This window comes from Vulpes vulpes, chromosome 14 (genome assembly GCF_048418805.1).
Source record: "Vulpes vulpes isolate BD-2025 chromosome 14, VulVul3, whole genome shotgun sequence".
In the NCBI taxonomy this organism is placed as follows: domain Eukaryota; kingdom Metazoa; phylum Chordata; class Mammalia; order Carnivora; family Canidae; genus Vulpes; species Vulpes vulpes.
In genome coordinates this window covers 101,292,898-101,319,727 of record NC_132793.1, presented here as the reverse complement: position 1 = coordinate 101,319,727, position 26,830 = coordinate 101,292,898, and the positions used below count along the sequence as shown (strand labels likewise).

General features: G+C 44.3%; 1 protein-coding gene across 8 annotated transcripts; it reads right to left on the bottom strand.

The window, feature by feature from the left end:
- PRC1 (protein regulator of cytokinesis 1) lies at window positions 1–26,830 on the bottom strand. 8 transcript variants are annotated; one of them, XM_072737330.1, is made up of 15 exons: window positions 26,592–26,763; window positions 16,253–16,385; window positions 15,477–15,599; window positions 13,260–13,493; window positions 13,013–13,183; window positions 12,070–12,207; window positions 11,391–11,538; window positions 10,356–10,492; window positions 8,059–8,154; window positions 6,396–6,542; window positions 6,090–6,200; window positions 4,228–4,338; window positions 3,087–3,263; window positions 2,729–2,770; window positions 1–1,147 (listed from the first exon to the last, which is right to left on the bottom strand). In XM_072737330.1, the coding sequence occupies exons 1-15, from the start codon at window positions 26,600–26,602 to the stop codon at window positions 1,076–1,078; spliced, it is 1,851 nt and encodes a 616-aa protein (XP_072593431.1). In that variant the 5' UTR covers window positions 26,603–26,763; the 3' UTR covers window positions 1–1,075. The 8 variants fall into 8 exon arrangements, with proteins under 8 accessions (XP_072593431.1, XP_025856595.2, XP_072593433.1 ...); XM_026000810.2 differs by having other exon boundaries at window positions 12,058–12,207; window positions 26,592–26,751; XM_072737332.1 differs by lacking the exon at window positions 2,729–2,770 and having other exon boundaries at window positions 3,164–3,263; window positions 12,058–12,207; window positions 26,592–26,830.

Below are 26,830 nucleotides of genomic sequence, written 5' to 3'. Positions count from 1 at the left end.
TTTTGAAAGGTAAGTATACACTTTAATTATTTTTAAGAATATATTTTATATTTTTTAAAAACAGGACATGTATAAACAGCATGGCTGATTCTGACCAAACCCATGCTGGTAAGCTCTTGAGAACCACTGGCTGTGCTGACAGTAGTACTGGCACAGGCAGACAGAGTAAGAATAAATAGTGCTTTGGGGAGAGCAGTAGTGATCGATAGGGAAAGTGAAGATGTGGATGCTGTAGCAGGAGCAACTCCCCAGTACTGATATGTGCAAAGTTCAGGTCTCCAGGACAGAAATGGCCCAACCCAACAGCCTCCCAACTTGGCTGCCACCTGCAGGGGGTAGATGCAGTCCAGCACAGTGGGCACAGGGATGGGGGGGAACACTCAAGGAACAGTTCAGTCAAGCATGTGTGTTTGTACACACATCCCCACAAAGGGCATTGCACTCTATAACAGAACTGTACACAATTTAACAAAGGAGCTTCTAGCCTCCCTGTCACCTCTTTGGCAGTAGATCAGGCCATCTCAACTTCTGACACCTACACATCCTCATCAGGAGGAAGGCTATCCTGTGTGGTGGAGACAGAGCTCAGGTGAGAGCAAAGCTATCATAGCTATCACATTAAATGAACATCCCTAAGCAAAAAAGATGTTAATTACCAATTATAAGTGTACAACAAGCCAACATTACTTCACGTCCCATACCCTGAGGATGGGCAAAATCATTTTCCTACACAGTGGTGAAAATGCAACAAAAGCCCTTGATCGTGCTTCAGCAAGTAGAATTATGGGGTAGAGAGAGAAATTAGGTTCCATCTGCTAAAATTTGCACTGACAGCTATAAACTAGGTTTTAACGTTATTTCCTGGGTCAAAACAAAATCAAATTTTTGAAGACCCGTGAAGCCTATGATGGACTTTCATCTCTAACACTCATTCACTTCTGAAAGTTAGGCCCATGGTAGTGGAACCTGTCTAGATTTTTAAGCACACCTAAACTCAAGAAAAATCAAGCCACCTCTGTATAATTAGATCTAGTCTAGGCACAGGAAGCCAAGCTGGGTGACTCATCAGGACTTCTCAGGACTGGATGTTGGTCGAATTGAGGATTCGAGAAGTAGCATCAGATTTGGAAGCCTTTGAAAGTTCTCGCTGTTGAAAAATAAGTAATGTCAGTGGGAATACTGTCCCTCTCCTGCATGCCCCACCCTTGTAAGCATGGGTTAATTAAGTGTCAGCACAAAGTCCCCTGAGGGCTGTTTGTCTGAGACCAAGGTCCCTCTCCAGCACAGGTTTTGTTAGAAACACAAGATGAGAGACTTTGAGCACCATTCTATTAGTGATAGATTAAGTCTGTGCACATGGACCCTGGGACCCCTTTCCTTAGCCAGTGCATTCTGTTACAACTTCACAGAAGAGAAATCCCTTACATTTCACAACTCTCTTGAGTTGTCAAGCTAGGCAGGCAACAACCTTTGGTCTTTTGAGCCCTTTATAAAGCAAGGGGCCAGACCATTTATCTACCAATCCCTGGGGCTGAGGGCCTTGTAACCTGCTGGTGATTTGATCTCATGCTGGAGCACATGGAATAGAAGAAGGTAAAGCATGCATGACCATTAGAGAGAAACAGAAAGACGTTAGTAGAGGTTAGGCTACTGGCTTTCGTGCTTCCTGCTGGAGTACCAGCCATAGCAACCAAAACCAGATGAACCTCCCTCCCTAGGTCTTGCCATAAAGATAAGCAGGTACAGTTAAGCCCCATAGCATCCACTTGGGGTTTGGCTCACCAAGCAAGCAAAAGAACATCGGACCCTCTGCCCAGCAGTCAGCTAGCCAGAGCGACATTCACTTCTCTAAATAAAATCATACCAATCATGTAATTTGAAAAAAAAAAAAAGTGCTGTAACATAAAGCTAGTTTCAACGTTCAAAATAAACTCTAGTCTTGGGCAAGTGCCCTAGTCTCTGTCACTGCAGCAACGAGAGTTGGCAGGATGGCTTCAAGGCCATGACCCCCCCATGGGTGAGGAGCAGTCTTGCCTCTCAACGGGAAGAGGCTGAGGGAGTTAGGAAAGGGGCACTGCAATTAAGTGTTAGTAAAGACAGAGCAGGTTACTAGGAAAGAGTGCCTGGAAAAACCTCTTTCAGTGCTGCACATGTATGCTTTAGCAGCTCAATGTAGTATAAAATAGGTAGAGGCAAGGAAACGAGCATCAGTGAGCTCACAGGAGACAGGAAGTTAGCAGTTCAGCCCCAAGGGGTTAGTAAAGCATATACTCCAGGAAATAATCAGCACACAGGCCAAGAACCTCATGATAGGCAGCACACAGCTGGGGCTCCCCTCCCATGATGGTGCCTCTCCTTTCCAGCACATTGGAGGCCGCTGGTATCACAATTAGGGAGGGAGAAGGTCTTCTAGTGTGAAATATGTGATTAAAAAAAAAAAAAAAACTTTGCCTGACTTTATGTAGGGCTGAGAATCCAATTCAAGTCTGAACAAGTGATCTTATTAGTCAGCAGGTTAGGCTGTTGGAACTTGAGTCAAAGTATTTTTAAGGCCCACATTAGGAATTCCTGCTTCCTTTGTAAAAAAAACAAACAAAAAGCGCTCTATGAGAGTACAGCTGAGATTATTGGTTAGTGTAGCCCTTTGCCCAGACGGGAATTAAGCCAGCAGACGTGACAGATCAGTTTAGAAAATGGACATGGGACATGCAGGGGTTGCCATACAGACCTGAAGCCCAACAGTGGAGCTGTCAGAGAGGGATGGATCCTTCTAAGAACAAAGAATTACGACAATTACCAAGAACTCCACCAAGAGAGCACCAGGCCAGTGATCAGAGGGTCACCTCCTGCAGCCAGGGAATGGTATTTCTTAGGCAGAAGGATCCAGGTTAAATGTCAAGTTGCTGCTGCCAACTTCCTTCTTAAGTATTCCCTTAAGCCACCCCACCCCATGCCATGGTCAAGACAAGAAAGGGATTTTCAGCCTCCAGCTGTCCTAACAGCCTGGGTGCCCTTGGGAAAATACCCACTCTGCCCCAACTGTGTGCTCCCCAGAGACTGGTAGATATTAGGAAAAGGTGAATTACCGCAAACTCAGAATAGGTGCTGGCAACAGAATTAATGCTGAAGTTGCGCTGGAGGGGAGCCAAGGCGGGGTACCCACCGCTCAGGATGCTGCCATTGAGCTCCAGGTTCTCCTTGTTGGCTCCGTTCCTGCCAGCCTGGGGTGTTTTTTTCCCCAAACAAGTGGAAGTGATGATTGGCTGGAGGGAAAAGAGAAATCTGTCCATCATACTTATAATGACCACAAACACGTGCATGCACATGTGCAAATGGCCAAAGGCTGATACTATCGTTATATTAATCATGGGTCTGTAAATCTTCTACTTTTGGTTTAAAAATAAATAAAAAAAATAAAGAATTCTTAATGATTTGCAGAATTCTTTTTTTTAATTTTTTTAGATTTTTAAAATTTATTCATGAGAGACACAGAGAGAGGCAGAAACAGGAAAGAAAAGCAGGCTCCGGGATCCCTGGGTGGCGCAGTGGTTTGGCGCTTGCCTTTGGCCCAGGGCGCGATCCTGGAGACCCGGGATCGAATCCCACATCGGGCTCCCGGTGCATGGAGCCTGCTTCTCCCTCTGCCTGTGTCTCTGCCTCTCTCCCTCTCAATCTGTGACTATCATGAATAAATAAAAATTAAAAAAAAAATTTATAAAAAAAAAAAAAAAAAAAAAAAAAAAAGCAGGCTCCATACAAGGAGCCTGATGTGACTCCGAGATCACGCCCTGAGCTGAAGGCAGAGGCTCAACCACTGAGCCACCCAGGCATCCCGCAGAATTCTTCTTTTGAGCATAGTCCGTAAAATACCTGAAAGACACATTTAGCACATATTCCCCACCTCTCCTTGTGTGAGAGTACCACGACTTTGTCTAGCAGTCATGTCGCTGGACTGGAATCCACACACTAGGCCAACACTGAGCAGCAGCTGAAGATTAGGCTTTGAACTAAGCCCACAGAATCACATCCCAGTGATTCCCATGATACTAATGGGGTTCAGAATGACCATTCTGTTTTTTTTTTTCCTCTCAAATAAGCTAGCTCACTCTCAGCATCTCAATGAAAACAGACTCCAGGGATCTTAGAAATTGGAACCAACAGGTGGGACACCTGGATAAATGGGCTGGAGCTGTGTTGGGGATGTCCTTGTACACAGAGCATACTAACCTTGCTGCCAGAAGGTGGAAGTCGAGACACAGGGGAACGGTAGACTGTCCCCCCAAAGGCAGGCCGGATGCTGCTGTTGGCTGTAGCATTGGACATGGTAGTAGTGTTTAGCTAAGAAGAACAGAGATTATGGAGGTGTGATAACATGCTCAGCAGCCCATCCCTCACCACACTACAGAGAAAGGAATATTAGGGAAGAGTCTAAGATATAGGTTTCCATGGTTAAGAGCTTTGAGGACACCTATGGTAAGTGTTCAAAGCCAATTTCTATCTGGATTGAACTATAAAATGGTACAGCAGTTTTGTTTCTGTATCTATCATATTTAGGGATTTACCCAAGAGAAATGAAAGCAGACATCCATACAAAGACCTGTATATAAATATAGCCCAAACACCACAAACAAGCCAAGTGTCCATGCACAGGCACAAGCAAATTGTGGTTGAGTCATGGAAGGGAATACTGCTCCCCAATAAAAAGGAGTGACCTATTAAATATGCAACAACATAGGTAAATTTCACAAAAACCTTGCTAAATGAAAGAAGCTAAACCAAAAAAAGAATACATTCTGTATAAGTGCATTTATATAAAATGTTAGAAAATGCAAACTAATCAGTGGTGACAGAGCAAATCCGTGGCTGCCAGGGACTGTGGGAGAGTAAGGGAACACATAGTGGCAGGAAGAAACTGCGTGCAATAGCTGTATTCACAGTCTTGACTGTGGTGATGGTTTCATGATGGTTTCAGAATGTATACATACGTCAAAACTTATTAAAGCATATACTTTATGTGCCAATTTTACTCAATAAAACTAAACTTAAAAAAAATAATAAACTCTAGGTGGCCGACACCTAGATGGCTTGGTCAGTGGACTGTCTCTGACTCTTGATTTCAGCTCAGGTTGTGATCAAAAGCATGGGCACACACTATGATAAATAAATCTTAAGTAAAATCTAAAAAACACGATGTAATAATGATAGGGAGCTGGTTTAATAAATGATAAGGACAGAATGTACAGCTAATAATGTGTATGTGTTTGAAGACAGTTTAATGCTATGAAAAAAAAAATCACAACCAATACCAGGTAGGGAAAAGACAAATTATATGTGATCTCTAGTTTGTAAAAATACATTATTTAAAAGCCTTTTTAGGGGTGCCTGGGTGGCTCAGCAGTTGAACATCTGCCTTCAACTCAGGGCATGATCCCAGAGTCCCAAGATCGAGTGCCCCATCAGGCTACTTGCAAGGGCCCTGCTTCTCCCTCTCCCTCTGTCTCTTTCATGAATAAATACATAAAATCTTAAAAAAAACTTTTAAAAAACAGGGGAAACACCAGATATTTTCAATGATCCTCTTGGAGTTTATTTTAGGCAATTTTTTTTTTTTAAAGTAAACTACTTCTAATGTGGGGCTTGAACTCTCAGCCCTGAGATCAAGAGTCACATGTTCTACTGACCGAGCCAGCTGGGCCAGCTGGGTACCCCTGAGGTGATTTTTAAGCTATATGTTATAAAATATAAGCTGAAGAAAGAGAAGGGAAGTAATGCTTTACTCCATTTATCAAAGAAAAGTTTAAAAAATCCTCCCCAAGCTCCTGCTCTAGAGATTAAGGAGTGCTGAATATTCCATTTTCTAAACAAGAAAGTCTTTCACAGAATACCATGGTCACTTGTTGGAATTCCAGGATGAACCTTTGAATGCTACTATACCTTAGGTATAGTCTTCCATTCATACTTTTAGGTGAATCCAACCCAGAAGGTCTAAGAAACCCTTTCTCATCTGTTGGGCAGAAGGCAAAATGTGGCCAAGAGTCCTAGCCTCAGCAACACCCCCCATAAACAGCGGTTCATAGCCTCACGTTTACCTTACGCACTTTGCCAGGCCTGTTAGGCGTCAGGCCTTGCCGCTTGTTGGGCGTTCGGGGAATGCTGCCATACAGCATCTCTGTCTCTGTCTGCTTCTTGTTCTTGAGTTGCTGTGTGTCAAAGTCAGAGGCAATAGTGATAAATCTCAGGAAGGGAACAAGTGTGAGATGGGACAAAACAGGGCCAGAAATCTAGTGCCAAGTCCCTATACCCGGGGCTACGTCTTCAGCCACCCCACACCCATGACAGAGACCCTGGGCTGTTCACATCCCACTGTCCCCTCGTCCCACACTGTGCTCGCTCACTCTTTCTTGCTTGGCTCGTTCCTTCTCCAGTCGATGCATCTCCCATTGTTCCATCACATACTCCATGAATTTCTGTCCATTCACCACAAATGCCTTCGAATGCTCCTGTTCCCATGTTTCAATCCGTGCCTTCAACTCCTCTTCCAACTGAGACCACAGACAAGGACATGCTAATTATTTCAACTCTTTGATATAAAGCCTGAATGAAATGATTCTCCCAAAGGAAGACGCCGCCCCAGAGCACCATGAGCCAAAAGAACTTCAGGTTGCTAGACCCACATGGGTAGAGGTCAGAGTGACCAGGAAGCAAAGCCTAGGGATAGTTTATTCATAACACATGAAGGTGGGAAAGGGCAAGAACCCATAGTCTAACTCGGGTTTTGGCACCTAAAGCTGGAGGCAGCACTGGGGAAGATGAGCAGCATGAAATAGGCAGTGTATGTTAAGAGCACCACTATCCGGGTTCCGACCTGATCTACCGCTTATTGACTATGAAAAGGTGAGCAAGTTACTTAAGTTCTCAGGGCCTCCATTTCCTCATCTACAAAAATGGAAATGATACCAATTCCATAAGGATGTTGTGACAACTAAATGAATAAATAAATGGAAAATATTCTGCAATAGTATCTTGTACTTAATTCAATAAATGCTAACAATTATTATTAAAATAGACAACAGGAGGGGTGCCTGGGTGCCTCAGTTAGCTGGTACCTGCCTTCGGCTTGGGTCATGATCTCTGGGTCTTGGGATTGGGCCCTGTGTCAGGCTCCCTGCTCAGTGAGGAGTCTGCTTGTCCCTCTCCCTTCCCCCATCCCCGCCCCGTGCACTCTCTCTCTCTGATAAAATCTTAAAACAACAACAACAACAACAACAACAAAAAAAAAAAACAGAAAAAAAAAAACCATAATGAAGCTCACAGCACTTTTTCAAAAGCTTGCCTATGTTATGGGCTGAATTGTACCCTCCTAAAATTTGTGTTTAAGTCCCTACCACCCCCAGTACCTCAGAATGTGGCTTTTTTGAACATACAAGTAATGAAGTTAAGATGAAGTCATTTGGGGAAAAAAAATAAGATCATTTGGATGGGTCCTAATCCAACATGACTGGTGACCTTAAGAGAAAATATGGACATAGATACATAGAGAAGAAAGGTCATGTTGGGATGCCTGGGTGGCTCAGCAGTTAAGCATCTGCCTTTGGCTCAGGGCCTAGGCCCAGGGTCCTGGGATTCAGTCTCACATCAGGTTCTCTGCTTCTCCCTCTGCCTATGTCTCTGCCTCTTTGTGTTTCTCATGAATAAATTTAAAAAAAAAAAAGCCGTATGAAGATACAGGGAGAAGGCAAATCATCCACAAGTCGAAGAGGCCTCAGAAGAAACCAACCATATTGATAGTTGATCTCAGACTTCTAGCCTCCAGGATTGTGAAAAAATAAATTTCTGTTGTTTAAGCAATCCGGGCTGTGGCACTTTGCTATGGCAGCCATAGAAAGCCAATAAACTGTGATATTCAAAGCTTACATCAGGAAGGCTCGGTATATACTTACCACCCCTGCCTAAGCACTGGAAGAGAAGACAGTTCTGGGGCAAGACAATTCAAAGCAAAGGATATACAAAAAGGTATTTTGTAGCCAAGCACCAAAAACTCTCAGCGGCAGTTATTACCTTAGGAAGAGTTTTTTGAAGCTTGGCTCGTTGCTTTTCTTCTTTTAGAAGATTTCCTCCACGGTTTGTAAATCGACTTGGATCTGAAGCCTTTCTCTGTGAAAAATACCTTTTAATTAGAGTAAGCCCTGAGAGAGTCAGACTAGTTACTTCTGCTAAGATTCCCAGTTGTCAAACTAATACATATTAAGGAGACTCTCAGTTTTATGTTCCCATCCATTGTCAGCGGTGAGAAACTCTGGTGTTCTAAGAGAAGAGAGTGGGGTGTGAGTACTATGGGCATATGCAAGATCATCCAATGGCATGTAGGAAAAGTACTGTTTCCTTTTTAATCTAAAAGTATGATAAGGGGATCCCTGGGTGGCGCAGCGGTTTGGCGCCTGCCTTTGGCCCAGGGCACGATCCTGGAGACCCGGGATCGAATCCCACGTCGGGCTCCCGGTGCGTGGAGCCTGCTTCTCCCTCTGCCTGTGTCTCTGCCTCTCTCTCTCTCTGTGTGTGACTATCATAAATAAATAAAAATTAAAAAAATTAAAAATAAAAGTATGATAGGAAGTGCCTGGGTGGTTCAATCAGTTAACTGTCTCCTTTTAGCTCAGGTCATGATCACAGGGTTCCTGAATCGACACCCTCGTCAGGCTCCCTGCTAGCAGGATATTTTTTATCCTTAAAAAAAAAATAATAATAATATACGCTTTAGGGAATCCCTGGGTGGCTCAGCGGTTTAGAGCCTGCCTGCAGCCCAGGGTGCGATCCTGTTGTCCCAGAATCGAGTCCCACATCAGGCTCCCTGCATGGAGCCTACTTCTCGCTCTGCCTATGTCTCTGCCCCCCTCTCTGTGTCTCTCATGAATAAATAAATAAAATCTTAAAAAAATAATAATATACGCTTTAACGTGTAATGCACAATGTCATTGGTTCCCTCCCTTGGTTCTAATGTCAAAGATGACTGTCAGTTATAGGGAATGAGACGTGGAGGGACAAGGGAGAGGTCTATACACTCAGGAGGGCTTAGGGTGGCACCCCTACCTGCCCACTTACTCCTGGCATATTGACAGTGCAGCTTAAATGTGCCCAGTTAAGAGGCCGATAATCTGGTTTTTATGAAATCAACACTCACAAAATGGGCAAGTAAAAATGTAAAGTGTTAGGCTTCTTTTCCACTTCTTGTTACTGTATCGTGTATACAGTGTATCACAACGGTATTTAAGCCTGTAATTTGTATATATAAATTAGGTTTACACACTCAAAAAGCAGAGCAAATAATCAGAAAACCAGAAACAATCTTGACAATTTGGAGGCAAAGCTTATGAAGAAATTGTTTCCCATCAAGACCACTTGATTGGTGAATGCCTATAAACACTAACTGAAGGGGATGGCAATTTGTTTCTGATTTTTCCCTAAATACTGGCATGTCAATGAGACCCTTCCTTCTTGCTTTCAACCACAAGTTAAGGAGCAGCTGAGGGCTAGAACATCTGTTCTCAAGCAGCTGTAAGACCTCATACAGCTCTCTCCATTTGAATCCTAGTTTCTAGCCTGTGACTTTGAAGGGATTGACTGATTCTCTAATGGCCTCTTCAAGCTCAGAGTGAGTTTCTTTCTCCTACAAGTCTCGTCTGGCTTATCCAAGTCCCAGCCCCTAGCTCTGAAAAGTTCAGAGGGAAGCTACGAGTGCCAAGTCTGTCAGAAGAAATGGAATTCAGACTATAGAAATGTGCCCTAACACTTAGAAAGGCAACTTTCTAAGAAGACCACGAAGTTGGAATGTAAGCATATTATGAACTACGGGCCCCAACATTCACTATCTCCTTCCTTGGTACGGAGAACCTGAATTTATCTGTGGTAGCAGCTCCCCCAGCCTCAGCAGCAGCTGGTGTGCAGGCAGAGGTGCTGGAAGAGCCCTCAGAGGGGCTGGAGGGTCAATACTCAAAGTGCAACAGTAAGAGTTCTAAAGTCACCTTGGACCTGAGGATAATGTCCACCTCTCAGTGGGTGGGGAGCCATGCATGGGCTGGAGAAGCCTGGGGCACCCCTGGCTGTGAAACAGCCATAGCTGCCCTGGACTTCCTACATGCAAGGAATGCTACTTTCCTGAAGGCACTGATGGTATTCTTCTGTGTCCCACGTACAAGCTTCACAAATACAGAGGAGTTAGTGGTAATTCAGAGACTTCGTGATAAAGACAGGGTGTGAGAACCCTAGCAGAGAGCAAAGGAGAATGCACCCTGGCTCTGTGCAGGCCAGGCCTTAACAACTGATTATAGATTCCACGGAAACAGAAGCTGGGGTGGTACCTCAAACTCCAAGAAAAGCCTCCAGCTTTCTTCCCACTTCTGGACACCTTCAAAGAGTTCTTTGTGGACCTCATAGTAGTTTTTTAACCGCACAATCTCAGCATCATGGAGCTGGAGCAGATTTTCGGTGTAGTCCTCTGCGAGATACAGACCCAGTAGTTTGTAGTTTACAAAAATTCTTCTAGCGTTTAGTAGCCCAATTTACTAGTCCCTCATTTCAACTTCCTTCTTCCTTATAGTAAAAGTGACACATGCAGTAAGTATAGACTGCAGATGATAAAGCGAGCCCTATCACATGATCAACCTGGGGAAGGGGCACTAAGGGCTAAGACTCTCAAAGCTTTAGGGCATCTCTGACCTTGTTCTAGGTCTCCTTCATATTCTTTCTTTCCATCCTGCTCACAGAAAATGTCTAAAAATTTAGTAGACAATCTCATACTCAGTTCAGGCCAGACCAGAATTCCATTTAGCTCTTGGGAATGAACTCCATGGGCTCAGATGTGGGCTTTGCTATTCACTTGCTACATCCCTCTGGGTTAAGTTGCTGAACATTTATGTACCTTCATGTCCTCACCTCTTGACATGAGGATTCACTGAGCCTGGCACAGAGTAAGCACCTGACAGACAAGCCTCACAACTACAGACTGTGATGATTTACTATATCAGAAATCAAGAGACCCTTTGCTAGCAGCATCTGCAAATGTTAATTATACAGGAATGGCAATTTATGCTAAAAGGCTTGAAAAGGTGCCTCTATCTGTTCAGTAAAGGAAATACGTGGTGAATGGCTGCCTTCATAAAGACAAGTGAGGAGGCCACAAGAGCACTGTGTTTTGGGCAGCCCGGGTAGCTCAGCGGTTTAGCACCACCTTCAGCCCAGGGCCTGATCCTAGAGACTCAGGATTGAGTCCCACATCGGGCTCCCTGCATGGAGCCTGCTTCTCTCTGCCTGTGTCTCTGCCTCTCTCTCTGTGTCTCTCATGAATAAATAAATAAAATCTTAAAAAAAAAAAAAAAATCACTGTTTGTACAAACCAGCATAGTAAGGGGCAAAAGCTTGTCTCTGCTCCTGGCTGTAGAAACATTGGTCCCAGTACTGAGCCAGCTCCACTCGAATTGCCTCAATCACTTTCTTCATGTTTTGCATCTTCAGTTCTTCCAACCTATCCACTTCCAATTGCAGCTGTAACAGAGACTTAGTAAAGGTGCTTGCCATAGTTTGCTTTCACATAGGAAGGCAAAAGTTCAAAAGTCCATGCCCCACACCCCACCCATTCAAATAAAATTGTAACACAAAGCTACAGAGTTAAATCAACAGTTTTTTGGAGGTGGAGGGTGGGGAGAGCAAGCATGAGAGCAGGGAAATGGCAGAGGGTAAGGGAGAGAATCTCAGGCAGGCTCCGTGCTGGGCCTGGGGCTCAATCCCATGACACTGAGATCATGACCTGAAGAGAAATCATGAGTCAGGTGCTCAACCCACTGAGCCACTCAGGTGCCCCAACAGACACTTTTTATAACACTGATACCATGGGAGCCAGAAACCTAAGAAATGTACACAAAGGAGAGAAGATAATAAGCTGGCTACGGCCACCCTGGTCTAATGCTTGCCTTAAAAACAGGCTCACTTGAGGCAGACGCTGGTAAAGACAATACACGTGACACTAGTTGCGACTGCTGACCCTCTGCCCATTGGATTTCTTACCGCTTTCCTGACCTTGGCCTTTGATCCAGTCATAACCGTGGCCACAGCTTCTCTCTCTTCTGCAGGTATTTGCAACCTGTCCCAGAGTTCTCGGATCTGAGCTCGCAGACCCTCACACACTGCTTCATTTTGTGATTTTCTCATTTCCAGCTATAGCAAGGAGAGCCAATGATTATGGCAAAGATAGCAACACAAAGGCCAGCCCTATAGCTTCCTGCAAAGAAATGTCTGGACCCACACAGAAAAGCACTTTTACTAGACTGTGAAGAGGTGTGTTTTCATGACTTGGAACACAAACCGTATAGCTATCATTATGGTAGGATCTCAAACCCCAAGAATTAGGATTTAGATTTTTAATTAAAAAAATTGAACACTGGGCAGCCCCAGTAGCTTAATGCCACCTTCAGCCTGGGGCGTGATCCTGGAGACCCGGGATTGAGTCCCAGTCAGGCTCCCTGCATGGAGCCTGTTTCTCCCTCTGCCTGTGTCTCTGCCTCTCTCTGTCTCTCATGAATAAATAACATGTTAAAAAAAAAAAAGAACACTAGCTCATTCATATGACTAATATTATTTCATCCGAAATTTCAATTTCATATTCTTAGAGCCAGAAATAAATGTTAAAAAAAAAAGGTTGCATCATTTACTATCTTTTTTTTTTTTTTTTAAGGATTTTATTCATTTATTCATGACACACAGAGAGAGAGAGAGGCAGAGGGAGAAGCAGGCTCCATGCAGGGAGCCCGATGTGGGACTCGTCCTGGGACTGCAGGATCACCCCCAGAGCTGAAGGGATGCTCAACTGCTGAGCCACCCAGGCACCCCCTCATTTAATATCTTTATCCTCCCTCACTCTTTTAACTTACAGTGCTTATTTAAGACTAAAGGAAAAAACTGTCAAGTTTTTTCAAATCACTGGACACTGGAGATCCCAGACCACAATGTGATTAGTCATTACCTGCCGAAGCAACTTCTGTAGTGTTGCAATATTCTCAAGAGATAAACAAAAGGCATCTTCATCTTCACACACCACATCTCTTTCAAAGCTTGTGTCTGGGGTGTGATCTAATTCTTCCATACACAGTATGATCTGCCTCTTTATGTTGACAAACTCCTCATGTCTAGATGCCTATAAAAAAAATGATTACAAGTACCTACAGGAAAGTTAAAACCGACTTTTATGAAGTATGAATGCAAACACTTACCTTGGTTTCCCTTAATGTGGCCACGTGTTGTCTGAACTGGTTCAGTTCTTCTAAGCTGGGAACTGAGCTGCTATCGATGTCATAGTGGGGCATGCAAAGAATTTCACACAGCTCTTGATCTTGTTCTTGAAGTAGTTTCAGTTCTTGTTTTCTCTCCTTTTTCTGTTTTCGCATCAGTTCTACCTGAGTGCGCAAATCCTTTTCTAGCTGCAAGATGGTCGTCTCTCCTTCTTCCTGCAGGAGACAAAGTACCATTGTGATAAGGTTCCAAGTAGATTTCTTCAAATGAAGAGGACAACGGAAGAGAGCTAGGATGGCAGACTTTTAGTTAAACTTACAAATAAGTCAACTCATGGCCAACAAAATATGGCACAAAAGAGGATCTCCTAAAGAAGTCAAGAAAAAGGAAAGGTACCAGGGGCACTTTTGCAAGAGGTAGAAAGTGGCTGGAAAGCTTGCTTTGAGTTTTCAGGGTAGTATATTTAGCTTATAATATGATGCTCATCCTAATAATCCTAAGAACATCACCTAACCAATAAAAATTAATAGTCCTTGCTCTACTCCAACTGATTAACGGGGAGAAAGTGGCAATTATAGGATTTAAAAATTTACACAATTTTATTCAACATTGGTGAACAAAAACTGTCATAATTTAAGGAAAATGTATTGGGGCGCCTATGTGTCTCAGTGGTTGAGTGTCTGCCTTCAGCTCAGGGCGTGATCCCAGAGTCCCAGGATCAAATCCCACATCAGGCACCCTACATGGAGCCTGCTTCTCCCTCTGCCTGTGTCTCTGCCTCTCTCACTCTGTCTCTCATGAATAAGGGAAATATATCACTGTATATCTAACTTATCACCTAATTTCATACTGAAAGTTAAAAAAAAAAAACTGAAGAAACTATTCATCTAAAATCTATCTATCTATATGATCAATATATGTATATATAATTTTTCCTGTAGATTCCAAGAAATTCCTATGATGTCATGGTCTGAATGATTGCTCTTGGCTTCCAGGTATGAATTATCCTTTACCCTTTGAAGGTGGTCTCCCAGGGGCCCCTAGGTGGCTCAGTTAAGTGTCTGACTTCGGTTCAGGCCATGATCCTAGGGTCCTGGGATTGAGTCTCACACTGGACTCCCTGCTCAGCAAGGAGTCTGCTTCTCTCTCTCCCTCTACCCCTACCCCCCAACTCATGCTCTAATAAGTAACTAAAATCAGATGAATGAACGCGGCCTCCCTCCCAGGCTGACTCCATCGAGATACCTGGGCAGCTCTTCCTGTAACAGGGAGAGGGACTCAAGAATCTTAGAGCCATGAGGCCCTGCAGTCACAGCTATTCTAATCACTTCCCCAAGCTTCACACTGTTTTTCATTTTTATGATCCCAACACTAGTGTTACTGGTTCTAACCAGGGACACGTTTTGGACCTCTATCCTATCTGTTACTCATTTCATCCTTGCTGGCATCCTCATTCCACCTTGCCTTGTGCTGGACCACAAAATACCAACCTCTTAGCCTGGTACACAGACAGTCATGCATGCTTGGAATCTAACTACAGTCTCCAGACACTCCAGCTTTTGAGACATTTCTTCTCAAGTAGCCAGTTTGGCTGGTTCAGTAGTATGCAACTAACCGTGGTATGAAAAAAACCAAAAAGGCAGGTTTTTTGGCAACTTTCCCTTATATCACTAGTCACTTTTGCTTCCTAGGTAATGCTTTTCATTTTCTTTCAGAGAAAGAATAGCATAGTACCATCTGTACCTAGGTTTACCTTAAAATTAAAAAAAAATTTTAAGAAGCTTATTTTTTATTGTTTTTTAAGTTTTTATTTATTTACTCATGAGAAATACAGAGAGGCAGACACAGACAGAGGGAAAAGCAGGCTCCCCACAGGAAACCCGATGCAGGACTCGACCCCAGGACCCAGGGACCATGATTCAAGCCAAAGGCAGATGCTCAACTACCAAGCCATCCAGGTGCCCCAAAGAAGCTTCTTTTTAATCAAAGCATTGCAACACTTATTAGTGGCTCCATCTCTCAAGAGGGCAACTCTTTACAGAAGTGAAAGTTACTCTGCTGGAACTAACTAGGTGGTATATTCTCCCCACTTTTTATGGCCAGAACTCTATATAAGGAAACTTTTCACCTGCACCCCCAAGTCAGAGTTCCTTCCTAAATATCAGACCCAAGCAGGAGCCAGAGGCCCCACCACATACCTGAAATGGTTCAACGTGTAACTCACTGCACAGGGTATTGAGCTCTTTTTGACAGACGGATATGCTTTTGATGAGCCTTTCCTTCAGGCTTTCCTCTTCAGCAATCATCATATCCAGGAGATCCTACGGGAGAGAAAACAGTCCCATAAAAGTATGGGGCCAAAGGGGAAAAAAACCCAAGCCAACTTTCATAATTTCAAATTCTTAAGAAAGGACTTAAATGGAGGGGGTGGGGGGTGCCTGGGTGGCTCAGTGGTTGCGTATCGAAGCCTTTGGCTCAGGTCATGATCCCAGGGTCCTGGGATTGAGTCCCGCATCAGGATCCCCACTGGAAGACTGCTTCTTCCTCTACCTGTCTCTGCCTCTCTCTGTGTGTCTCTCATGAATAAATAAAACAAGGAAAGAAGGAAGGGAGGGAGGGAGGGAAAGAAAGGAAAAGAAAAAAAAGGAAAGAAAAGAAAAAAGAAAAGAATAAACTTAAACAGAAACAAAACCAGATGGTTTTATGCCTGGGTAGCTCAGTTGGTTAAACATCTGCCTTCAGCTCAGGTCATGGCCTGGGGTCCTGGGATTAAGTCCCATGTTGGGCTCCCTGCTTCTCCCTCTCCCTCTGCCGGCCAGGCTCCCCACTTGTGCTGTCAAATAAATAAAATCTTTTTAAAAAACAAACAGGAAGAGCCTGTGACATCCTAGTGTCTGTTTACAACTATCTCCAATGAGACATCAGTATCCATACTACTGTCCCACAGGAAAGAGACCAGTACTACTCAACTCACCTTGATATGCTTCTTTACAACCTCAGTTCTTTGTAACCGCTGGTCCTCTGGAATCCCAATTAATTCCCAGATTTCCCGAAGGTGATTCAGAGCTTTCTGGAGACATACTATTGACTCCTCCGCCAGCACCTCACTGAAAAGCAAAAGAGAAGCCAGTAACATCAGCCACTGCCTCCAGACTAAAAGGAAGATTTATAGAAACTAAACATACTAGTTTCTCAGTGGCCTCAGGCTAAAACAAATTGAAAACAAGCATTCAGCTTTAATCACTGTTCTCCTAAACACAACATTGGCAAAGTAAAATTCACCATCACCTTATATTGTAGAAATTCAATCTTTTTTTTTTTTTTTAAGTAGGCTCTATGCCCAGCATGGGGCTTGAATCCATGACCCCAGGATCAAGGCCTGAGCTGAGATCAAAGGTCAGATGCTCAACCAACTGAGCCACTCAGATGCCCCAGAAATTCAGTATCAATGATACTCAGAAGCTGGGATTTATCAACAATTCTACCTATGATAGCACAATACAGAATGATAAAAGAAAAACCAGACAGGGTGTTTCTGGTTGGATTAGTCAGGAGAACACAGGACTCTGGATCTCAGGACAGTGAGTTCCAGCCCCAGGCTAGGTGTAGAGATTAGTTAAAAAGGAAAGATAAACCAGACAAAATAAACGCTCACCTAACACAAGAGCATGCTTTGTGAAAAGCTCCTATAAAACTGGCATTTTACTACAATTTTTTGTTTTTTTTTTAAGATTTTTATTTATTTATTCATGAGAGACACAGAGCAGCAGAGATATAGGTAGAGAGAGAAGCAGGCTCCCTGCAGGGTGCCTGATGTGGGACTCAATCCCGGGACTCCAGGATCACGCTCTGGGGCAAAGGCAGAGGCTCAACCGCTGAGCCACCCAGGCATCCTGCAAATTTTGTTGTTCTTAAGTTACAATTACTGACTTACAGAGTGGCTAAAGTTATAAAAGACAAACATCAAGTATTGACGAGGATCTAAAAATGAGAACTTTCATATACTATTGGTCTGGAGTGTAAACTGGTACAACCACTTTAAAAATTGCTGGCAGCTTCCATTAAAGCTGGGCCTGGCAGTTCCACTTCTACATGCAAGTCCAGCAGAAACGTACATGTATGCAGTAAAGACATGCACAAGGGGGATCCCTGGGTGGCTCAGCGGTTTGGCGCCTGCCTTCGGTCCAGGGTGTGATCCTGGAGTCCTGGGATCGAATCCCACATCTGGCTCCCTGCATGGAGCCTGCTTCTCCCTCTGCCCGTGTCTCTGCCTCTCTCTCTCTCTCTCTCTCTCTCTCAGTCTGTGTCTCTTATGAATAAATAAATTAAAAAAAAAAAAAAAGACATGCACAGGAATGATCAGAGCAGCACTACTCATAATAGCATAGGAGTATAAACAACCCAGGAGTGCCTGGGTGGCTCTGTCGGTTAAACAAATCTGCCTTTGGCTCAGGTAATGATCTCAGGGTCCTGGGATTGAACCCCACGTTGGGCTCCCAAGCTCAGGGGAGAGCCTACTTCTCCTTTTCCCTCTGCCTCTCCCATTACTCGTGCTCTCTCTCTCACTCGATCTCAAATAAAATCTTAAAAAAAAAAAAAAAAAAGGGTAGAAACAACCCAGATGTACATCAACAGAACAGACAGTACATTCCTACAATGGAGTAACACAGCAATGAATACACAACATGGATCAATCTCAGAAACATTATGCTGAACTATGCCAAATGAAAAAAGTCAAGTCCAAAAAGACTACATACTATGATTCCATTTTATGATATTCTAGGAAAACAAAACTATAGTGAAAGAAAGCCTGGGGTCAGAGCAGAAGATCAACTGCACAAAGGACCAAGCAAACGTTTTTAGGGTGATAAAATGGTCCTAGTTCTTAGTGATTACCTAACTGAACACAAAAAACAAAATTCAACAGTACAAGTAAAATGAGTCAATTTTTCTGTATAAATTATACCTTAATCTTAAAAAAAAAAAGAGAGAGAGAGGTAAGGGGCCGCCAGAGTGACTCAGTCAGTTAGGTGTCTGACACTTGATTTTCAGCTAGATCTCCAGGTTGTGAGATCAAGCCTTGCCTCAGGCTCCCGACTTGGAACTGAGCCTGCTTAAGATTCACCCCTCCTTCTGCCCCTCCCTCCTGCTTGCTCGTGCATTCTATCAAATAAAACCTTAAAAAAAAAAAAAAAAGGAGGTAAAACAAAACATGGAAAAACAAAAAAATTTGAGGAAGAAAAGGAAATTTAGTTTGGATGAAAAAAGCAAGATGAGCATCAAGAATAGACATTTCGGGCAGCCCTGGTGGCTCAGCGGTTTAGTGATGCCTTCAGCCCGGGGCGTGATCCTGGAGACCAGGGATCAAGTCCCATTTTGGGCTCCCTGCATGGAGCCTGCCTGTGTCTCTGCCTCTCTCTGTGTGTCTCTCATGAATAAATAAATAAAATCTAAAAAAAAAAAAAAAAAAAAAGACATTTCTCCAAAGAATATATATAATAGCCAATAAGCATGTGAAAACACACTCAACATCACTAGCCACTGGTGAAATGAAAATCAAAATCACAATCACTGTGTGATTCCATGTATGTAAAATTCAAAACAGGCTAAACTAAGGTATGCTTTCAGAAGTCAGGGTGGTGGTCACCATTGTCTTCAGAGGTGGTAACTGGACAGGGCCAAAAGGAGCACTGATTATATAGGTGTGTGCTGACTGAAAATCTACTGAGTTTTGCACTTAGATTTATGCACTTTTCTGTATGTTATTCTTCAATTACAAAAAGTTTTAAAACATTTTTATCTGAAATGCAAATTTAACTGGGCACCTTGTATTTTATCTTTAAAAAAGTTTACTTTAGGGATCCCTGGGTGGTGCAATGGTTTGGCGCCTGCCTTTGGCCTAGGGCGCGATCCTGGAGACCCGAGATCGAATCCCATGTCGGGCTCCCCGTGCATGGAGCCTGTTTCTCCCTCTGCCTATGTCTCTGCCTCTCTCTCTCTCTCTCTCTCTCTGTGTGTGACTATCATAAATAAATAAAAAATTTAAAAAAAAAGTTTACTTTAAAAATGATAACTAGGGGATCCCTGGGTGGCGCAGCGGTTTGGCGCCTGCATTTGGCCCGGGGCACGATCCTGGAGACCCGGGATCTAGTCCCACGTCGGGCTGCCGGTGCATGGAGCCTGCTTCTCTCTCTGCCTGTGTCTCTGCCTCTCTCTCTCTCTCTGTGACTATCATAAATAAATAAATTTAAAAAAAATTAAAAATAAATAAATAAATGTTATAAAAAATAAATAAATAAAAATGATAACTATTAGTCTGCTTCACATAACACTCACAGAACAGAAATTTTCTCTCCTTTCATAGATACAAATGGATAACAAGGACACTGCTCTGGCACCAGAGAAACTAGAATGTGGATATGCTTTGCCACCAGTCAGCAGTGAAGCCTAAAAACAAATAAATCACTTAAGCTCTTCTTGTGAGGGGACTAGAAGCTCTCATTGGCCTCCTTTGTGCCTCAGGGTCTATCTGGAGGTTCAATGAGCCACCAGCCTAGATCTCCAACAACAGCAGTTTCTTCATACGTTTTAATATTTTCATATCTAAGACATTTCTCTAGCCAAAAAGTCCCAATTTAAAGGTTGCCTGTCCTAGATGAAGAAAAGTTTTGGCACAAACACCAGTTGTCTATACCAGATGGCCAATATCAATACCCAGATAACAAAGTGTTTTTAAAGAATCTACTGTACTCCATTTTAGAAATGTTAACGGGGGCAGCCCAGGTGGCTCAGCAGTTTAGTGCTGCCTTCAGCCCAGGGTGTGATCTTGGAGACCCTGGATTGAGTCCCACGTCACGCTCCCTGCATGGAGCCTCCTTCTCCCTCTGTCTGTGTCTCTGCCTCTCTCTCTGTCTCTCATGAATAAATAAAATCTTAAAAAAAAGAAATGTTAACAGGTAGTTAAGGCATTTATTTCGGTACACCTGAGTGGCTCGGTGGCTGAGCATCTGCCTTTGGCTCAGGGCGTGAAGCCAAATTCCCGGCTTCGAGTCCCACATTGGGCTCCTTGCATGGAGCCTGCTTCTCCCTCTGCCTGTGTCTCTGCCTCTCTCTTGAACACATAAAAACTTAAAAAAAAATAATAATAATAAGGTATTTATTTAATTTCAATTAACTTTTGTTCTAATCTCAATTAAAGTTCAACCACAGAGCTTCCCCAGACACTTCAATTTTTAAGACAAAAAGAATGCATAAATCAAAATCCTAATCTTTGTATTTTATTAAAAATAACCTACAAGACCTAATCTGTGGTCATGTCATAGTCCATCTGAATGCAAAACCCTGGTGTGAAACCAGACCAGCCTGGGGCACTGCTCTGAGGGTCACTATTTCAGGGAGTGCTCTATAGTCTCTTCTAGTCTAACTGGCCCACTCTACCCTAGCCAATCTCCACAGGACAGATAGGTTCTCTGGAAAACAAAATCCAATCAGGCCTCTGCTAAATTACTCCCTTCAAAGTTTCCCATTGCCCTCAGGAAACAGTTCAACTGTCTTCAAAGGAAAGGCTTTCTAAAAATCTCTCCTGGGGAGCCTGGGCAGCTTAATCGGTTAAGCAACTGCCTTCAGCTCAGGTCATGATTCTGGGGTCCTGGGATCCAGTCCCACATCAGGCTTCTTGCTCAGTGGGGAGCCTGCTTCTCCCTCTTCATTTACCCCCCACTCGTGCTTGCTCTCTCTCTAGTGCTCTCTCTCTCTCAAATAAATTAAGTTAAATTAGAATAAAACCTCTTTTCAGGTTTATCTCTTAATCCCTCACCCCTCACTCCCTAATACTCCAGCCAACTCAACTTTTGAGCATTCCCCGGACAGGCCCCTCACTCAACCAACTGCTGAACTCAGTTATCCATGCTGCCATGCTTCTATACATTACCTTCCACCTGCCATCGCCTTCTCTGGACAGCCATGGATTCCGCATCATCATTTCCTCCATCACTGCCCCCATCCACACTGTAGATCATAGACTCAAGGGCAAGGACTGCCAAATCTTATCCATCTTCATTTTACTAGACCCTAATGCACAGTGATTATTCAATAAATGTAAAAGGAATGGCCTTAAGTTCCTGACAAAGGCTCATTATGACTTACTTCCAGCTACCTTCGGTTTATAAGCTCTCACATACTGACAAATAGATTTATAAGCAGTGCTGCCTAGCTCTGTAAAACCGTCAAGAGGGTAAAGTGATCATTTTTCTACACAATAAAAAACTAACACAATGGGAAAAGAATCTGAATAGACATTTCTCCAAGGATCTATAATGGCCAATAAGCATGTGAAAACACACTCAACATCACTAGCCACTGGTGAAATGCAAATCAAAATCACAAAGAGATACCACTTCCCAGGCACCAAGATGACTATAATTAAAAAACAACGTTAAAAGAAAAGACAGCAACAAGTATTGACAAGGATGTGGAGAAAACAGAAGCCTACATACACTGCTGGTGGGAAACACAAAATGGTGCAAATATCCTTGGAAAACAGTCTAGCAGTTCCTCAATTGAACAGTTACTATTTAACATAGAAATTCCATTCCTAGATATTTACCCAAGAAAAATGAAAACATGCCCACACAAAACTCACATTCATAGCAGCATTTCTACAATAGACAAAATGTAGAAACAACCCCAAATAGCCATCAACTACTGAATAAGGTAAATGTGATATACCTATCCAATGGAATCTTATCTGGCAATAAACCTGGAAAACATTATGCCGAGTGAAAGAAGCCAATCGCAAATGACATTATCATAGGATTCCATTCATATGAAATATCCAGAATAGGCAAATCTACAGAAACAGACACAGATTAGCTGTTGTGTGGAGTGGGGGGTAAGGACGGAAGGTGGGAAAAGGGACTGACCTTTTAATGGGTGTGGGGTTTTGGAAAGGATGATAAAAACATTCTAAAACTGACTGTGGTGATAACTATACAACTCTACGAATATACTAAAATCCATCAAACTGCATGCTACGCAAAAGGTAAGAAATCATTTAAAAGACCATTTGAGGGGATCCCTGGGTGGCTCAGTGGTTTCGCGCCTGCCTTTGGCCCAGGGTGCGATCCTGGAGTCCCAGGATCAAGTCCCGCGTCAGGCTCCCGGCATAGAGCCTGCTTCTCCCTCTGCCTGCGTCTCTGCCTCTCTCTCTATCATAAATAAATAAATAAAAATAAATCTTAAAAAAAAAAAAAAAAAAAAAAAAGACCATTTGAGATCTTTTCCAGTCCAGTGACAGATTCTTGAGACTGGAAAAATTAGACCTTTTTTTTTTTTTTTTTTTTTTAAATTAGACCTTTTTATATCTGTTTGTGTCCTTTGTGGGAGGTATTTTTTAACTAACTTCAGCTTTTCGGTGATACGTTATAAGAACAAAAATCTCCATTTTTTTAATCTTTTTTTTTTAAAGATTTTATTTATTCATGAGAGAGAGAGAGAGAGAGAGGGGCAGAGACACAGGCAGAGGGAGAAGCAGGCTCTATGCCGGGAGCCTGACGCGGGACTTGATCCCGGGCTCCCGGTGGGGAGCCTGATGTGGGACTAGATCCCGGGATCACGACCAGAGCCCAAGGCAGATACTCAACCACTGAGCCACCCAGGTGCCCCAAATCTCCATTTAAAAAAAAAAAGATTTTATTTACTTATTCATGACAGGCAGAGAAAGGCAGAGGCATAGGCAGAAGAAGCAGGCTCCCTGCAGGGAGCTGGATGTGGGACTCAATCCCAGGACCCCCAGGATCACAACCAGAGCCAAAGGCAGACCCTCAACCACTGAGCCCCCAGGCGTCACCTAAAATCTCAAATTTGTACCTTTTAGGAAATTACCTGAATCTATAGGCAGTAAGTATATAATTGCACCAAGAGCATCATTCATAGACAATGCACGGAGGTATCCTACAACTTTTTTGAAACATTATTCATTAAAAAAATACTAGAGGGGGGATCCCTGGGTGGCGCAGCGGTTTAACACCTGCCTTTGGTCCAGGGTGCGATCCTGGAGACCCGGGATCGAATCCCACGTCGGGCTCCCGGTACATGGGAGCCTGCTTCTCCCTCTGCCTGTGTCTCTGCCTCTCTCTCTCTTTCTCTGTGACTATGATAAATAAATAAAAATTCAAAAAAAAAAAAATACTAGAGGGGCGTCTGCCTTTGGCTCAGGTAATGATCCTGGAATCATGCTCTGCATGGGGCTCCCTGCTAAATGGGGAGCCTGCTTCTCCTTCTCCCTCTGCCATCCCCCATCCCTTATGCTCTCTGGCTCTGTCAAATAAATAAAATCTTAGGAAAAAAAAAAAACTACATGAAAGTTCATTATATGTAAGATGCATTTAAGTGTTGGGGATTCTACACTGACATCTTTGCCCTTTTGGAGTTTACATTCTAGTAACAACAGTGATAAATAAGCAAATCTTACATTAAATCATAATAAGCGCTATGGAGAGAAATCAAATAGTGAAAGGGGTACTAAGGTATAGAAAAGGGGAGTTGCAGTTTTTAAAAGATTGGTCAGGAAAGGCCTCCCTGGGGTGATCTCCGAGCAAAGGCCTAAGAAGGCAAGGAATCAAGCCATGGAAGATGTGGGGCAAGAAGAGATCTAGGTAGAGGAAACCGCAAATGCCAATGCCTGAGGTAGGATGGTGCCTGGTAGGTTCCATAAAGAGCAAGGACTCTAGTATGACTGGAGTACAGTACAGTTAGGACTCCAGAGGCCTTTGAAAAAGGTAGAGGCTTTTACACTAAAATATGAACTCACTGGAGGATTTTGAATAGAAGATAAGGCATGGAGCTTTGTGGCTCCTGTGTTGACAATAAGCTTCAGGAGGCCAAGGCAGAAGCAGGAAGACCAGTTAAAAGGCCAGTGGAGGGGATCCCTGGGTGGCGCAGCGGTTTGGCGCCTGGCCCAGGGCGCGATCCTGGAGACCCGGGATCGAATCCCACATCGGGCTCCCGGTGCATGGAGCTTGCTTGTCCCTCTGCCTATGTCTCTGCCTCTCTCTCTCTGTGTGTCACTATCATAAATTAAAAAAAAAAAAAAAAAAGGCTAGTGGAACACAAGAGATAATGGTGGTGACCTGGACCAGGGTGGTGGCAGTAGAGCTGGGGAAGAGTCAAATTGTCTTTTGAAAGTTAAGGCTAATCTTAGGAATTAAAGAAAGGTATCAGGATGATACAAGAATCAGAATAAATGTTGTCAAGGGTGGAACGTCTTTTAATTCTCTGAAAACTACTGGAGAACTAGAAGATTTATTAATTCCAAATACCCATCTTCCAACTGGCCCATTAAGATTTGTTCAAGTAACAGAATCCAAGGGGTGGTTAACCTTTTCATTTTAACAACTATCTGCAGAGTGCTTTTAGTTAGTGGCCCACCTATCCACTGGAGGTTAGTGGTCCATTTGCTGTACAGATAATTGGTTTTTGGTTTTAATTGGGCCTGAAATCTACAAATCTCATGCCCTTTAATTCTGTAAAAAGTAATTTGGCTAAATTTTTTTAAGTTTGTATTTTAATTTATTCATAAGAGACACAGAGAGAGTGAGAGAGAGAGAGAGGCAGAGACAAGAGATAAGCAGAGGGAGAAGCAGGCTTCCTGCAAGGAGTCTGTTGTATCCCTTGATCCCAGGACCCAGGTACCACAGGTGCTCCTAATTTAGCTAACTTAATTAGTAAACATATCTAAGTTTTTCAATTAAGTCACAAACCAAAACTGCAAATTATGTGGGTTTTTTTTTCTTTTTAATAGAAATAACAGCAGCTACTAGGCAGCCCTGGTGGCTCAGCGGTTTAGCGCTGCCTTCAGCCCAGGGTGTGTGATCCTGGGGACCCGGAACGAATCCCGCGTGGGGCTCCCTACGTGGAGCCTGCTTCTCCTTCTGCCTGTGTCTCTGCCTCTGTGTCTTTCATAAATAAATAAATAAAATTTTAAAAATAAATAAATAACAGCAGTTACTGACATTAATTTTAAAACCCTGGCTGTTGGGATCCCTGGGTGGCACAGCGGTTTAGCGCCTGCCTTTGGCCCAGGGCGCGATCCTGGAGACCCAGGATCGAATCCCACGTCGGGCTGCCGGTGCATGGAGCCTGCTTCTCCCTCTGCCTATGTCTCTGCCTCTCTCTCTCACTGTGTGCCTATCATAAATAAATAAAAAAATTAAAATAAAATAAAACCCTGGCTGTTGGGCCACCTGAGTGGCTCAGTGGTTGAGCATCTGCCTTTGGCTCAGGTCGTGATCCTGGGGATCCGGGATCGAGTCCCGCATGGAGCTCCCTGCATGGAGCCTGCTTCTCTCTCTGCCTGTGTCTCTGTCCCTCTCTCTGCGTCTCTCATGAATAAATAAATAAAACCTTTAAAAACAAAACAAAAAACCCTGGCTGTTTTTACAATGGTACCATGATTTGTACTCATTTTCCATTCTCTGGAAGGCAAGCCACCTGAAAAAGAACGATGAGAATTCGAAATCAGGGAAGCAGCAGCAGCAGCTTCTACAGCCACAGAATGACCAGCCTGACCAGTAACTACCAACCAGTAATGAATCATCTCAGTGCCTCACCCACCGCTTCCAAAAAGCAGGGCTAACGTTCTCACCACTCCACACAAAAGCCCTATACCCTTGGTATTATGACTTTAGAGAACTGACATCTCTGTCCTTTTGGAGTTTACACAGTAATAACAACAACAACAAAAGTGACAAATAAGCAAACCTTCCAGTAAAGGGCAGTAAGTGCTACGGAGGGAAAAACGGAGCAGAGACCGGTGAAGAGACAGCGGACATTCGGCGTGGCGAGGGACTCCTTAGTGGAGTTTCTGGACTCCCAAGGGAACCCGGCTCCCTGTCCAAGTCGGGGACGTTAGCGCGGCAGTCCGACCCCGCGGAGGACTCGCGGATCAACGACCTGACGCGTTATTTAAAGACAGGCGAGGGAGCGGCCCACCAAGAGCGGCTGCGCGGGTGCCGAGCCGAGAGGCAGCATCGGAGGGAGGCAGGCGGGCGGGCGGGGCTCGCGGACGCTCGGAGCGTCGGGGCCTCCCGGGCGTCGGGGTGTGGGGGGCCCCCGCCGGGCCCGGGCACTGCAGGCCTTGCCCTGCCGCGCCGGGGCCCCTCGCACCTGCGCCAGCTCAGCGCCACCCAGCCCCGCCGGCCGCGCCCCGGCTGCACTCGGCGCCCGTTCACGTACCCCCCCGCGCCCCGGGGCCGCCTCGGGGCCCCCCGCTCCCGGGCCAGGCGTCGCTCCCTCGACCCTCCTGCAACCCGCACCTCCTCCTCATGGCGGACGCTCCCAGCAGCCGACCGTCGAGGCCCCAGACCTCCTCCACGCGGAGCTGAGCACAGCAACCTCGCACAGGCACCACAGTCCCGCTCCAAGCCGGGGCTCCGAGCCGTTAGCCCTCCGCGGAATTTCAAATCGAGCCCGAAGGCGGAGCAGCCCAGCGATTGGCGCCAAGACCCGTCGCTCCTCGCCAAGACCCGCCCCCTGGCGGCCGCGGGCGCGCACT